At 37.2% G+C, this 15,498-nt stretch overlaps 1 protein-coding gene across 1 annotated transcript in view; it reads right to left on the minus strand.

The window, feature by feature from the left end:
* MYO3A (myosin IIIA) overlaps positions 1 to 15,498 on the minus strand; it is a 111,018-nt gene that overhangs the window by 30,194 nt on the left and 65,326 nt on the right. Inside the window, exons 18-22 of the mRNA XM_035545366.1 lie at positions 13,381 to 13,528; positions 4,490 to 4,643; positions 3,498 to 3,586; positions 1,591 to 1,720; positions 1,297 to 1,467 (exon numbers count right to left, since the gene is read on the minus strand). Coding sequence (XP_035401259.1) covers positions 1,297 to 1,467; positions 1,591 to 1,720; positions 3,498 to 3,586; positions 4,490 to 4,643; positions 13,381 to 13,528 — 692 coding nt within the window. The remainder of the gene's footprint in view (positions 1 to 1,296; positions 1,468 to 1,590; positions 1,721 to 3,497; positions 3,587 to 4,489; positions 4,644 to 13,380; positions 13,529 to 15,498) is intronic.

Genomic DNA, 15,498 nt, shown 5'->3' on the forward strand with positions numbered 1-15,498 from the left:
TAATCTCTCTCTGTGCTCAGGTACTATCAGTAACAGGTGGATAAGAGTTGGATAAATAGCTGCAACTATATGGATGCTCAGCTAATGTGCCATCTATTACGTAATGATATCAAGTGCCAAAAATCCCCTGTGCTTAGCTGAATGTCACAGGGTGGGATGGAAAGACAGAGGATTACTTATACCTAACATTAGCTGTCTGGACATAAGGTGTCTATAGGATTCCTGTTGTATTCCATGAAGAGAGGAACCTTCAGAAGAGATTTATCCCATCCTAAGAGAAACACCTGAGATGGCAGAGCAGGATGGACTGGACTCTGGATATGCCTCTACATTTCCACTGATTCTAGATGAATGACAGACCAGAAAACTAGCTTTTAGTTGGCTGGATGTGGATGGTTTAGGTCAGTTTCAAAAGGCTACAATGTTTGATAATGTTTAACAAGAAGATTAACCTTCAGAGTTATATTGCAAAACATAACAAAAGTTCTTGGGACCATTTGGGCTCTGACCTTGGCTCCATAGAAATTATAGTTTAAAATCTCAGCAGATATCAACACATTAAAAAGTTCAGGGAAGGACACTGTGCTTAGTGCTTTTTTAAGAATACTGGATTAAAAAAGACCTTAGGGACTGAATTTTGCACTTCTCCAGCAAAGCTACCTTTGTGAAGAATAGTGGCTTTGCCAAAACCTCAGTTTCTGTAAGCTATGATAAAATTTTAGAGAAATTTCCATTAGGCTCTTCCAATTTAGCTTTCCTGTTCTCCCTTGTAGCTGTACAAGAACGTAATGTTGCAAAGTACTTACTGTACAGCATCAGTGCCCTCACACAGGGAGCAATACTACACAATAACAAATAACTCCTGCCTGGCTATAATATACATAATGTAACAGCAGTTACTGGGTAACCTCATGGTAGAATTTAAAGACAGGACACAAATGGTATTTGCCACTTAGAGTTTCTGGTTGTAAGGAGACTTACCTACCATCTTAAAAAGGCAAGTAGGACACTGTACAAAGGGCCTAGTTCGTCTGAGGTGCAACTTAGGAGCAATTTCTGTAGAGCCAGTTACTTTCCTCCACTCCCTTAAAAACTCCCTGAGGGAGTGTTCGCTACTAGGACCTCAACAGTTAGACACAATAAAGGACTAAGAATGGGGAAATAGAGGAGTGTCTCCTCACTCTTTGCAGTAGGTGTTAGGACTACTACTTTAGTTCCTACTACTTTAGGGAAAAATTGCACTGAGACAAACAGGCAACTTACATATACCCTGTCCAAAAAAGGCCAGTGACTTACCTGATCCTTTCTGTTCAGTCCTCAACAAAAGTGATGCACTCCACTCCCTGTCCCGTGCCCCTAACCTGAAGAGGGGACCCTGAAAGAAGCCTCTACCACTTCCTTCGCACTTGACCAGACCAGTCCCTCCCCTGCAGCTTGAGACGGCAGGGGCTCCATTCTGTATAGATTCTAGGGTTGGAAAGTTAAGCCACAAAGTGTATAAAGTCATCAATAAATGGTCATATGAAACCCAGCAGTGGTCAGCATGAAGGCTAGAGAAGGAGGATAGGAAGATTACCAGAACAGCAATACCTGTTTTTGTAAGAGGGTGGGTTACCAACTGTCGTATCAGATTGTTTTCAGATGATCGCAGTAGCAGCACAATATCAGCTGGCAGGGTATCTCTGTTTTTGGCTAGGAATCCACTCGCATTATACAGAACCTGTTTAAAAAGTGCATTTATGCATCTTATGGGCTTTTGGAAAGTAACTGTAAATTTAAGTACTCTGGCATGTGGCTTGTAATATATTAAGAGACACAAACAGTTTTTCTGCCACAAGGCTTACTCTCACTCACAGTCTTTCTTTAGATCACTGACAGTTTTAACTTTTCAATACTGAGAACCATTATGGTGCAGGTCACTAAAAGCAAATCTATTACTCCAAGGAAGTTTGAGACACTTCTTTTCCCTAACACAGATGTGTTAACACTAGTTTTAGCCAGTGTGGATCCAGCAGTAGGACAACCACACTGTAATCCTCCTTTACACCAGTTCAGGTGTGAACACGTAATTAACAATGCACTTGCTTTCAACCCTATCACACAGTATTACCCATATGATTGTGCAGCCTTTCTGTCCCACTTATATTGTGCCGCACTTGCCCCAGAGGAGCAATCCTCTTCCTAGGGATCCTCTTCCTAGAGATTTCTGTATTAATTATAGAGGCAGCCTTCAAAGTCACAATCTGCAATTGAAATCTCTCTGAACACATGCAGGTATGGTATACCTAACTCAAAATGTACCTCCAGGACTCATGAAATGAACCACAAGAAAACCTGGCCAAAAGGTAACAAAAGGTAGAAGATACTGGCATGTTTAATTTCAAAAGAAAGCACAAAAAACAACCCACTGACAATCTTAAATTACAAAAAAAAATAAGCTTGTAAAGGAAGAGGAAAAAATGTTCTCCAGGTTCACAGTAAATGGGACTAAAAGTAATGAGCTTAAATCACAGCAATGGAAATTTAAGTTAGGTAGTGGGAGAAACTTCCTAATGAAAAATGATGTTCAACACTGGAAAGGGCTGGTGGCATCCCCAGCTTCAGTGGCTGATATCGGGAATGGTACAGGCAGAGATATCTCCCTGCTCCTCAGCAGTGACATATGCCACACTTGTGAAATGTTAGTCAGTTGAAGGTGAGGTTCAGAGGAGTCACCCCTGGTCTTTTCTAGCTGGCTGTGTTATACAAGGGGCAAGTTATCTTCCATCAGCTGATGGGCAGGATGTTGCCTCTTTCCAGGCCAACTGCTCCAGTACTGCAGAGGCATAACACAGTTTCCCATGTGAGACAGTGATGCCCAATCTATACCCCTGAAAAGAGCTCAAAAGGAAGTGGGAGCTCGTGCTTCCACAAGGCAAGGTTCAGCTGGCCAGTGGCATCTTCCCTCAGCACATCAGCAACTCCTCCTGAGGTTGTAAAGGCATATGCAATAAGTCATCTAGTAGAGGAGGGCAAGATGCTGTTCATCAAATGAAGCAGAAGGCAGGGCCTGCATTGTCTGGCTGATGACAAAGTACAGGACTAAGAAGTAAGGCTGATGGGGTGAATGAGTTAGGATTTGGGCTAAAAGGGAGAAAGAATGGAGCTGGAGCCTGATTTGAAGCAGTGGGAGAAAGCACAGCAGAAGACTTAGGGCAGTTAGGGCAAGAAGCTCAGAGTTGCATTACGTAATGGTGATTTTTTGGTTCTGCTATAGTACAGTCAGTTCATTTACTTGGTGACATCTAAGAAAAAACACAGCTCTGTTATTGATTTTGTGTGTATGTGTGTATGAAGGAAAATAAATTTTCAATTTACTTTTGATGTGTATGGCACTGCCAACATTTCCATGTCAGGTCTGAATAGATGAAGGCTGAGAACCAACCCAGTTGACCTCTTCCATTTCCTTCCAGCCCTACAGTTCCCCAGTCCCCAACCAATACCATTAGGTCTCTTACCTTTCCTGCATAATGATAAATCCCAAAGGTTAGATCTACTCTTTTGGGTCTCCAAAAATACTTTGACTTCAAATTGTCTTCAAATTTTTCTGGAATGAAACACATAGTTTATCTTACTGGAGTCAAATTTATCTTACTGGAGTTATTGTACAATAATTGTCTTCTGAAGCCAGTTCCCTTTAAAGATATTGTCTAACTTCTTAGACAATGCAGTGGCACAAAACAGACTGATGTTTTTAAGGGAAAAGGAAGAAAAATGTTCTTGTAACAAAAGGCACTGTGTAGAGAATATGGGAGCTCTTGAATCAGTTATTTTCTTTTTACCGTTTTTTAATGTGTGACCTCAGAAAATCATTTACCTTTCTAAGCTTTTGATCTTCATGTATGAAACAACGTAGTAATCTTTCCTACCTAATATTTCACTGGGGAATTGTGAGGAATCATTTAGCAATTTGTCTGGGGCTCTGTACTGGAGACTCAGAAGCACTGAAATTATCAAGATCCAAATCACAACGTATTCAGATGTTTTAATTTTAATTTCTGAATAGAAAGAATAGGACACATAACTTGCTGAAAGACACTGAAGCAGGTTTGCAGCCATTATCCTTAAAGAGTACTAAAATTATTGTTCAGATATGGTTCATTGACAATCTCAGAGCTGAACTTTACGTCTGAACATCTTGGCATATGAACCTAGAGCTCTAGCTCAGTTTGATCTTTATTTTTTAAGCCCTGTAGCTAAAAATTCCTGAAGGCAGAAGAATTAAAAATGTGGACCAGCAGCTTAGGTTCATTTGTACTGATCATGTTTCCTAAATCAACTTCAAAGATGTTTCCATCCTTGCATGCATGCCTCCCTGAAATATGCTGTGATACTGAAATGTGGGCTCACTGAAAATACACAGCTAGCATATACCCCAAACTGGACACTGCAAACAGAAATGTAACAGGGAGACATCATACAAAACTTTTAAAATAAACCATAAACTTACCTACAAGTGTCTGATCTGTTGCTTGTGGGAATCGACTTTCCTCATCCAGCAGGGATAATAAACCCATTGGTTTCTGCAGGAACATATCTAAGAGTGGTCTGTTGTCTTCATATTCTATAACTCTTGCATCAACACCTTCATATAAATACTCATTCTGTAACAAGCAACAGAAGGCACATTTTATCAATGTATTTAAGGGCTTCCTCTGGCATATTTGGTAAAGATGCTTCCCACGAATATGCAAGAGCTAAAAAACCAGACTTGTAGAACTGAAAGATTTGCAGAAAGTGTTTGCAGATAGATTTCAGTCTCTACTTACTCCCCTGGTCTGCAGTGTAAAAGATATTTCTTAATCATCTGGAGCTATATTTACATTCCCAATTTATTGCTTAGACCTATCTGATGTACAGTGGCCAAGATTTGCAAAAGTGACTCAAGATCAAAGAGGCCTCAACTGTTTGACTCCCATCCTCAAACACCTGGAAAAGCTCTTACTTTGAGAAGGATGGTGCATATACTTTCTAAAAATTAATTAAATAAATTTTATAATAATTTTTATTTATAATAAATAATATATATAAAAATAAAATAATATTTATAATAAATTAAATAAATAAATTAAATTAAAAATAATTTTTACTGCTTTTAAGGAACTGCAGAAAAGTATTCAGCATGATTAAAAGACGATAAAGGAGCTTTTTTTTTTTTTTCTTTGCTGAAGACTGCAAATATCCTTGACTTCTCATTGAGACTGAGAGTAACCTATTAACAAAAGCTGTGTCCATGGTGTGTTGCAATGTTTTTTTCTTGAAAATCTAGAAAATCAGTTAAACTGTATGCGATGAATAGAAGAATGGCTTTCTTTAATCCTTCAGCATGTCAGAGGACAGGCATGGATTTACGAAGAGAAGGATGTTCTAGGAACTGCCACCCCTCCATAAATTTTGCCTGTATTACCTAATGGAGTAGCAGTTACCCACTGCACAGTGCTCCCATATATACCAGGGCTACCTTCAGTCCTGTGTGGACTGCTCCCCACATTATGAAACACGTAATTAAGCCTTTTGATCTATTTAAAAAAAACCATCTCTCTTCCAAAGGATAGGACTTTATAAAAGCGTTTTATTAACTTATGATGTAATGTCACAGTTGTGCTATCCTGAATTCATTGTAAATTGAGTATCATGAAAATGAATGATGGCTAATATTAATGAGTTCAAAGACCTCTAACCCCAATGACCTTTCATTATGTGTCATTCACTTGAGTCTGAATGGCAGTCAAGGGTGAGTGAAGAAGGCAGCACACGGAGTGTTTCAAAAAGCAGTTAACTGCCATCTACAACAGAAAAGCACACATTATTAGACTTCATACCTCTTCATCTCTAAGCCAGAGAGAAACTGTAAAATGAAAAAAAAAATCAATAACACTGTCCTGGAAATACTGACCTAAATAGATCTGCTGATCCATTTGAGAGAGAAGACAGAATATATACCTAAACTTTTCTATTATCCAGATTGATCTAATTTCTCATTATGCTCTTAATTCAAAGGATAGATTATGGCTCAGTCTATATGATCATACAAGGGTGTGAACAATAAGAATCTCTCCTACAGCCCCATGAAGGCTCTGCATCTCAGGTGCATAATATTAATTTCATTCACTTTTCCCCTGCAGCAGTGGACAGGTGGAGTTTTGCTTCTCATTTTAATCAATGACCAGAGTAGCAGAACAAGACAGAAGAGTAATAAATGTATCACTGATATAGGTAGGAAGTTAATTATATACCTGTAGGAGCTAGTGGCAGGAAAGGAATGAGTCTGTGTTATCTCCCAAAGATAACACTGGCGTAGGGGAAGCTTTACCGAGGGCTGTGGCTGTACGGACACACGGATGTTACATTCATGAAACCAGATGTTACTGCTCAGGGTTATCAGGACTACTCTTATCAAGGGGGAAAAGGGAAGATATTGCAGAAGATACTGCTCTGGATGAATCTGTCAGAAACGAGTGTTTCAGTGACACTGACATCCTCAAAGAAGCTCTCTTCGACAACAACACCTAATGAATGACAAAGAAGGACTTCCTCTCTTAGACAACACACCTAATGATTGACTTTTTCCTACTTCAAGTGCTTGTGAGAAGGGCTGGTTAAGAGAATTGATAGACGAAATCTCCTTGAAGCTGAAAGGAACTCTTTAACAGCTGCTCTGCAACAGCATAGCAGCAACATCAGCTCCCCCTTCCTGCACTGCCAATGTGCAAGGCCTGACCTTCAAAGCCTTTGGTGTATGTGACCACTCAGCCTTTTGTGCCTGCATCCTGACAACTGAATGGGATGTGACCGTTGACAGTTTCTGTAATGCTACCATCTGCCCAGTAGGATATGGAGCAAGTTCACTTCATCACTTCCCATGGGCTCCTGGAGGATGGCTGATAACCAAGTCTTCCAGGCTCCGGCATGACAGATGGCTCAGAATTAAGAGATACCATATTACATTTGCTTATGCAATTGCTGGTCTTCAACCATATTATTAAGATACAAGCAGCAAGCAGAAAAGCTTTCATGATGCACATCATGAAACTGTAATGAAATAGATCTTATTTGAATTAATAAGCTGAATCAGCTACAGGATGCTGTAATCTCCCATGATGTTTTATGACAAGAAGGATCCTTAAAATAGCAGCTGCTCATTGAAATTCTAAAGCATAATCCACTAGACAGTATTCCTATAGATGGGATGTCAAAAGGAATGACTGAGTTTCACTTGTACTTGGGCTCCTATCTCATCTCAGTATTTTATGGCGACTTCTCTGTGATCAAAACTAGGCAATATTAGCTTGTGCAGCCTGGTTTCACTTAATAACGAAAGAATCATTAGTTACATTAAGAAATTATCTTCATGCTTAATAAAAAAAAGTAATGCAATTTTTTCTGAGAATGTGGTACAATGACACTTTGGTTTAAATAGGAACACCAGAGAGTAATTCAAAATAAACATTTTCCAGGTTAAGGTAGAAGATTGTTACATGAATGTAAAAAACCAAACCAAACCAACCAACCAACCAAACAAAAAAACCACATTGCATATATAAAATGCAAAAAGTAGCATCCTTCTAACTGACAATAACCTTACCACTTTCCAAAACATTTTAGATATTTGACATTACACTGTTTAATTTTTATAGAAGAATCCAAAATGAGAAAGAAATGGGAAAGCTGGCTGGCTGGACAATGTTACCTGCAGAGCAGGGAGCTAGCAGAGAATTAACTTACATCAGTACAGTAGCTTACATGTTAGAGAAACACCATGAAGGACAGGACTGAAGGCACAAAAGTTGTCCTTTGCTTACTATTAACCTAACAAAAGCTCATGCCAGCATTCATTCCACTTAACAATATACGCATAAAAGAAGTGACTAATTTGAGAGCCCACATTACCTCCCCAGTCAGTGGAGACAGATCTACCTGTTTTTCTCCATTGCCTACAGGGAATCTAATCTAGTTTAGGCTATACTCAGCCTTTCTCTTAAATCAGGGAAAGGAGATTGTATTCAGGCCTAATCCATTTTATTCTTAAATACAAATATGTACTCAACAATAAAGAAAAAATGCCTTTCATTTTGACTTGACTTCTGGCACACAGATACTCTGCTGTAGTAGATACCCTGAGCCTCCTGCTGCTACATAAGCAGTGTCCCTTGGAAGTCTCTAGGCAGACTCAATCTCTTGTTCATGAAAAAGCACATGATGAAAGCTGGGCAATCTCTGACAACATGGTATTAGTTGTACCACTGAACCAGGCTGAGATCCAACAAAGTATTTTAGCTCCAACTTTTGTTTACGAAGTCAAAGGTGAATTGGGAACCTGGAGATGGAGCTTATGTGCTTTGTTAAATCTGGAACCAAGGAGTTAAAAAGGTTGGTCTGAGAGGGGTGCTGCTGAATGGCTTGTACCTCATCCTCTTAGTTCCTTAGATGTGCATGATAAGGGAAAATTCATTATGAAGTGCAATTAATCCTTTCAAGAAAATTATATGATGTTTTCACATAAGGTTTGGATTTCCACCCAAACAGATACAAAATCATTATAAAATTTAAATATTAAATAGCCAAATTAAATATTTTATCTCATTCTAATCTGCATATTCATCCATGAGTCCAAATTCCAGATTATTATTTTCCATCACAGAATAGGAGCAATCATTCCAGTTGCCACTACACAATTAGCCTTGTGCAGAGGCAGACCCTGTGACTGCTGTCAGCCTGAACACCCCACAAGAGGCATAGGTGTAGCCTCAGTGGTGTTGCAATACCATTTACACAAACACTGACTTTTGAGGTCTTTTAGAAGAGAAAGAAATACTTATTCTATATTTTCAGCAACAGGGAATTTTAAAGAGCAGCCCTGGGTATCCCCTGTAATCACAAAACATTTTCTATTATTCTGCATTGGTTCTGCAAATATTGATGTGGGGCCTTATATAGTTTTGGACTGGAAAAGTGTGGGCACAGTAGGAAAGTATTTATATTCTGCATGAAATTTTATTACAATAATCAGAAGCATCCCTTTGTGAACCTATTTTTTCTGCCTGTTCACCTCATCTTTGACATGATGGTATACACCAAAAAGTTGGAAAAGTTTATTGAAAACTAGCAAAACCACATCAGGAGTATAACAGTGACATTAAATGCTATGAGAAACATTTAGTATAATGGATTTTTGAATACTGAGCAATTCTCTTTGTAACTTCCATTCCCATAGAAATTTTTTCAGCATCACTTGGTGCAAAAAAGTTAAAGGGGAAACAAACAAAAGCTAAAGGAGAAAACCTCCTATAATCAGAAGTCCATGGAAAAAATAAACTCTTCCTTAGGGAAACCAGAGGCTGTTCTTCCTTACGCATTACCCAGACTGCTCTCATTTACTGTATCAATGCATCAAAGACTAACACAGAGATGATAAACGAGCAGTAAGACCAATTTTTCTCTGTTCAGTGAATGGGAATGGTACAATCCAGTATATTTTGGTATGTCTAATTGTTTTTTTGTCCACATCATTTTTTGGGCCACTTATATCACTCCAGTAAACATGTGTCATGTAAGACATATGACATTCATTCATTCTTTTGAGACAACTGCGGTGAGGGTGCTCCTTCCTGAAGTGTCGTGGGTGACTGCTCTCTGTAATTTGCCCATATAAACGGGCATCTTTGTATGGTAATGAAGCTCTTCAGAGAGGCTGCCTGGGGAATTTCCTGAACAACAAAGCTCAGGATTTTTGACCACATTCTAAAATACTATTCCTGTCACTGCTGAGCCTATATTTTAGTAGGCCACACCTCTGAGGAAAGCAAAGCTGTGATCACTTTTCAGATTCAGATACAGGAAAGAACCCCTTGACAATGTTAAAAACATGTTACCTGCAACACTGAAAGTACAATTTAGTCTCATGAGTTCATTTAGTATTGGCTTTCATTGCTTACCTTGCCAAAAAAACGATTCACCTTCCTTAGTTATGAAACTAGGTTGACATGGGTTTATTGAGAACTAGGCTATGATCAGTTGATTTAGGCCTTGACTTATCACCAGATATACTTCATCTATTTGCATGTGGTATGGAACTGAACTGGGCAAAAAAGAGCAAGAAATGAAGAAAAAAGGTACCTATATGTTTTACTTAAGGGAAGTGGGAAAGAAATGAAATTCCCCAGTCTTCCTTGGGTAGATCTACAGAGTGCAATTCAATGTCATGTTAGAGATTTCTGAGAAAACATGGAACAATCTGACATATCTATCTGGCATTGCACAGGATTATGGGGAGATACTAGCCTGGGTCCCCAGTGATAAGACAGCTTCATCTGCATGACATTCAGTTTGGGCTAAGGAAAAGTCAGTGCAAAGGTCTTGGTAACTGCTGGCATCACACCTCCAAAATACAACACCCGTCTTTAAAATTAAAAACACAAACCCTTACATGTGTGTAAAAACCCTTACATGTGTGTTAAGTCAGGCAGACACATTAATGAAAGGAGGGGGTCATCCTATTGGTTGGCTTTTAAATAAGTGATACTTCATACCATTAGCAAAAGCAATTATCTGCTGAACTTTTAATTTCAGTTATATGATTTTAATTTTTTTTTCATATATAGAAAATTTAGGATTTTTTTTTATATTTTCCTGCAAATAGCTTTCTCTGATTTGTCTGCAGGTATGGTCTGTACTTGAAATTACAGTACATTACTAGTGCTAACACAGAAGAAGCATTACAATGAACAGAAAAGATTCTGAAAGCATCTGCATTCTCAAAGACTTTCTTTGTGATGTAAAACTGGAACAACCATGCTATAGACAAGTGAAAAGTGATGTCTTATAATGACTATGAATCATACTACAAATCATCCTGTGCCATTGGGTTGTAATGAAGAATAATAACACATTTGTCATTTCCTGGGTCTGAAGCAGTGGGGATTTACACCTGTAGTTGCACGAACATAATCTATGTAATCTAGTAATGTCTTGGGAGGCTGCTACAAGACAGTATTATGAAGTTACATATGCCTTTTCTTTTCCTACAAGCCCACCAAGAAAACAGACTGTAGTCATAAAGTTGTATATATACCAAACAAGCAAAATCAGATAATGACCTGTCTTATAGAAGTGGAAGAAAGGTTCTGAGGCAAAGGACAGCCCCATAACAACTACTGACTCATAAAGGGTGTAAAAGATCTGTCCAAAAATTGTTTCAGCAAGAAGAACCCAAGAGACATGATGAAGACTTTCCAGTTGTGTCCTTTATTCTCTCTGTGGCTCACAAATGATCCAGACCAGACCACTTTAAAACACACATATTTTGGTGTTTTCTATGTGGGTGTGGGGATGTGAGCCAATGAAATCTATGAGAGAATGAGTGCAGGTGGGTCCAAATGACACAGTGATTTTGTAAATAAAGATCATCTTCCCCATCCATGAGGTATGTCTATTGTCATACATATTTCCTACAAGGAGAAATGGGTAAACCATATGTTGTCAAAATCAGTTCATTTTTCCCCCAGTCTCCTCAGTAGCAAAATAACCACTCTGACCTATCTGTAGCAGGGTGTCTGCAGGAGAACAACCTGTACCTACTAAATGGTGAAACCACAAACCTCTTAATTAATATATTTGGCCAAAATTTTCTGTATAAGTATACCTGGAAACAAATAAAGGCAGACTACACTGAACTGGACCCATGTCTGATTAAAAAAGAGGAGTGATACTAAGACAGTATTAGAGCATAGAGGGATGGGCTTAGGAAAGCCAAGGTGTATCTACAGTTGAGTCTGGTGAACGAAGCAAAGGAGAGCAAGAAAGGCTTCCTACCGCAGGTATTTTAGAGGTAAAACAACAGTAGGAACAATGGGGGCCTGCTGCTGAATGGGGCAGGGACCTATTGTCAGATGACATGAAAAAGGCAGAGATACTTGATGCCTTTGTTGCCTCTTTTTTTTTTTTTCCCCTGACAATCCTTGCTTTTATTGCCTTTAGCAATTCCAGTTTCCTGAGACCAGAGGGAAAGGCTGGAGGAAGCATGTACCCATGGTGGAAGACGATCAAGTCGGGGAATTTATGAGCAAAGTGGAAACATGCAAATCCATGGGACCTGGTCTGTGCCTGGATTTAGCTGGGATGAACTGTTCATCAGTCTGCGCTATTTCAATTTCAAGCTGTTAGAAACAGCAGTAGCCAAGAGCTCTTTTTTTTTGTGAACTAATGCACTTTGGAAAGAAGACACCTAAGTAATTAGGCTAATTTTTCTCTTAGATCTTATTAAAGACGAGAAAAGACTTGTGACCGAGAAATCTCCCCCAAATCTATAAAATAACTACAAGACCTAAGAGTGCAAGACAGCATTTCCTGAAACAAGTCAAATCAGGAAAAAAAACACTGACCAATTAAAAGCAAATCCTCTTCAGTCCTCTAGACTGACAACACACACATGTACATACCTGCATACCTAGACACATTCCAAGCTTCTACCTGTCTCATCCTTAAAACAAGCAGTGCTTAAAACTGACAAAATACTCTTTTTCTACTAATAATTAAAATTAGTATTCAGGAGCAGTTTGCTCTATGGATTACAAAATCAGTAATTTCAATAAAAAAGATAAAGTATTATTTCACCTAAAATGTGAATGTTGACTGTTCTGTTTTTGACTGTTCAGCAGTCTGATATGTATCTGTTTTCACCGAGATTGTTATTTTTTCCCCAGACATGTAATTTCTTCAAATAACAATATTGAATAATGATTTTAAAATGATTTTTATGGAATTATTTAGAAAGTTGAGATAATCTTTTTTTTTTCACTGTCCTTTTCAATTTCATAAACTATTATAGTTAAAATTCTGTTCCTTTTCTCTGTTTCACATCAAATTATTTAGATTAAATCCATCATGATTTAGCTTAGATGATCTAGTTCCTGAACAAGAACAAATTAAGTGTGATATTTTCAGTTTTTAATTAATGGAATTTCAGTGTTCATTAAGCTTATTAGTAAGCTATTATGAACATTGCATTTAAAAATTGTTACCACTCATTTATGTTTTTACTGTGGAACCATACACTACATCACTCATGTTATTCCTCAGAAAAACAACACTGCATTTGCATCAGTCTGATTATCACTGTGTTATGTTGCTTAGATACTGTACATTTCAAGTTTAATGTATTTTTTGCAGGCATTTTACTTGCAAATAGCAATCCAACAGTGCTTCACATAATGCATACTCGGAAAACATTTGTGATAATCTGCAATTTATGACCTACTATGGAGAAGGAACAGTGTAATTTCCTGAGACAAGCTTTTATATGTTCAGCAATACTGAAGCTTTATCAAAATATTCAAGACATACCTGTTCCCAGGCAAAGACATGTTGGTTGAAGTAGAACTGAATTTGTTCATTTGCAATGTTGATACAGAGTTGTTCAAAAGAATTTTTTTTGAAATTCTCAAAGCCAAAGATATCAAGAATTCCAATGTTCAAACCATCATCATTTCCACTGTAAAGATTAAATAAACTTTTTATTGTTGTACCTTAACTATTTTATAGTGACTATCTTCATTATTGTTTCATGAAAGCACATAATAGGACAAACCTATACAGCAGTTGAACAGGACAGTTTTTGCTAAGCCATATTTTTCTTAAAATAACAATTCATTTTTATTTGAAATACAATAAATGCACATAAATTCAAAGATATCTGTATTTGCAGACCAGATACACTGAAATACTTAATGACCAAGTCAACTGATAAGTGTATGGAAGATTTACAATTTATTTTTAAACTAAAATTTGCTAGTTAATAATCTGTTGTAAAAAGCTGACTTGGTACAGAAACAACATGCAGTTCTTTTTGTTTCTGTTGTAATATAGCAGGCATTACTCAATCGTACCTTGAAATGAAAGATTGATGACATTAGATAATATTTCTTCATATTTCTTATTCATAGCAATTAAAACTGCTTATTTTAACATGAAAGCCTGACAAATGAATAGCTAGACCTTCTATGCGTCTAATAACTACTTCTAGTATTGAGTACTGGAATGTGACATGAATTTAAATTACCAATTAAGTTCCAGAAAACTATTACTAGTTAAAACTTCAGTTTGAAATTTTAACTAAGACATTTTGAGGAATATGTAGTCATTTCTGCAATTGCAACAACCCTCTAATATCTCTAATTACTTGCTGAAACAAAAAATAACAATATAATTTAATAACAACCTATAGTTGGCATTAGCATTTTTTCCAAGCTAAATTAAAATAAAAAACACATTCTATCTATAGCTACCTTGGAGGGGCTATCTGTAATGACTTTCCTTTTTTTTCATAAAAAGTGTAGGAAATTGGATATGGAGAAGGAGCTTCAAGATACTAATGAATAGCTCTTTGAATAGCATCTTTGAGAATTGCATTGAATAGCATCTCACGAATTTCATTGTTTCATGGTGGAGGGACCAAAGACATTTACTCATTTTGACCTATATTTGTGACTATTTTATCTGTCTGGAAATTACATTTCTGTTGATCAGACTGCTGCAATTTGTCTTTCCAGTTCCTTTCCAGCGTTAATTACAAAAAGATAGCAAAAAAATATATATTACTACCATAACAACAAAGCAGACTTGTTTTTTTGTTTTGTTTTGTTTGTTGTTTTTTTGTTGTTCTTGTATAGTGAATATTTCAGGTCATACTTTCACCTTCCTCACCAGCACGGTATGTATTCAATTTGAAAAGGACTCTGTAACAGGCACATGAGAGAGGCACACAGATTAGTAGTGCTGCCTATCTATCATGCATTTAATTCTTTTATTTACTGATTAAAATTCTGTTTAGCGCTGTTCTACTGTAACCAAATATTTGAAAGCTTGGACAGATTTTAGGATTGCAGCCTTGGCTTTAATCTGATGTTACCAAAAAATAATAATATATATATATATATATATATATATCTCCAGGAAATCCAGATTTGCAAAGCTATTTGTTGTTGATATTCCATTTCAAGTAGTTATAAATTCATGCCTTTTCACTGCTATTAGCAGCCAGAGAGGGTCCTGACCTACAGAATCTACAATGTAAGCTGTATAATTTCTTCTTCAGTTAATTTGCAAAAGGTATCATATCCTCATTCCCAGTATCTTTTTTGTCTATGTGTTTAAATGTCACTCTGTAAGAATAGAGTGGACATTAACCTCAGTAAATGTGTTCAGAAACTACTCATATATATATATAAGCACTCATAAAAACTGCAACATAAACAACAACATGGGTGCAAATAAGAGCAGAGTTTAACCTATGTAATCAACAGGTGAATGAAAGAGTTAACCTGACTGTTAGGAGTAAATGGTATAAGAGAAAAAATAGTTAGCATGTAATTTCAATACAATTACACATAATTTACAAAGGGTTAAATGAGTAAAAGTTATACAGGAAAACACCAGATGCCTGTGCTATCCATATCTACTGTA

Source organism: Cygnus atratus, chromosome 2 (genome assembly GCF_013377495.2).
Source record: "Cygnus atratus isolate AKBS03 ecotype Queensland, Australia chromosome 2, CAtr_DNAZoo_HiC_assembly, whole genome shotgun sequence".
NCBI classification, from domain to species: Eukaryota; Metazoa; Chordata; class Aves; order Anseriformes; family Anatidae; genus Cygnus; species Cygnus atratus.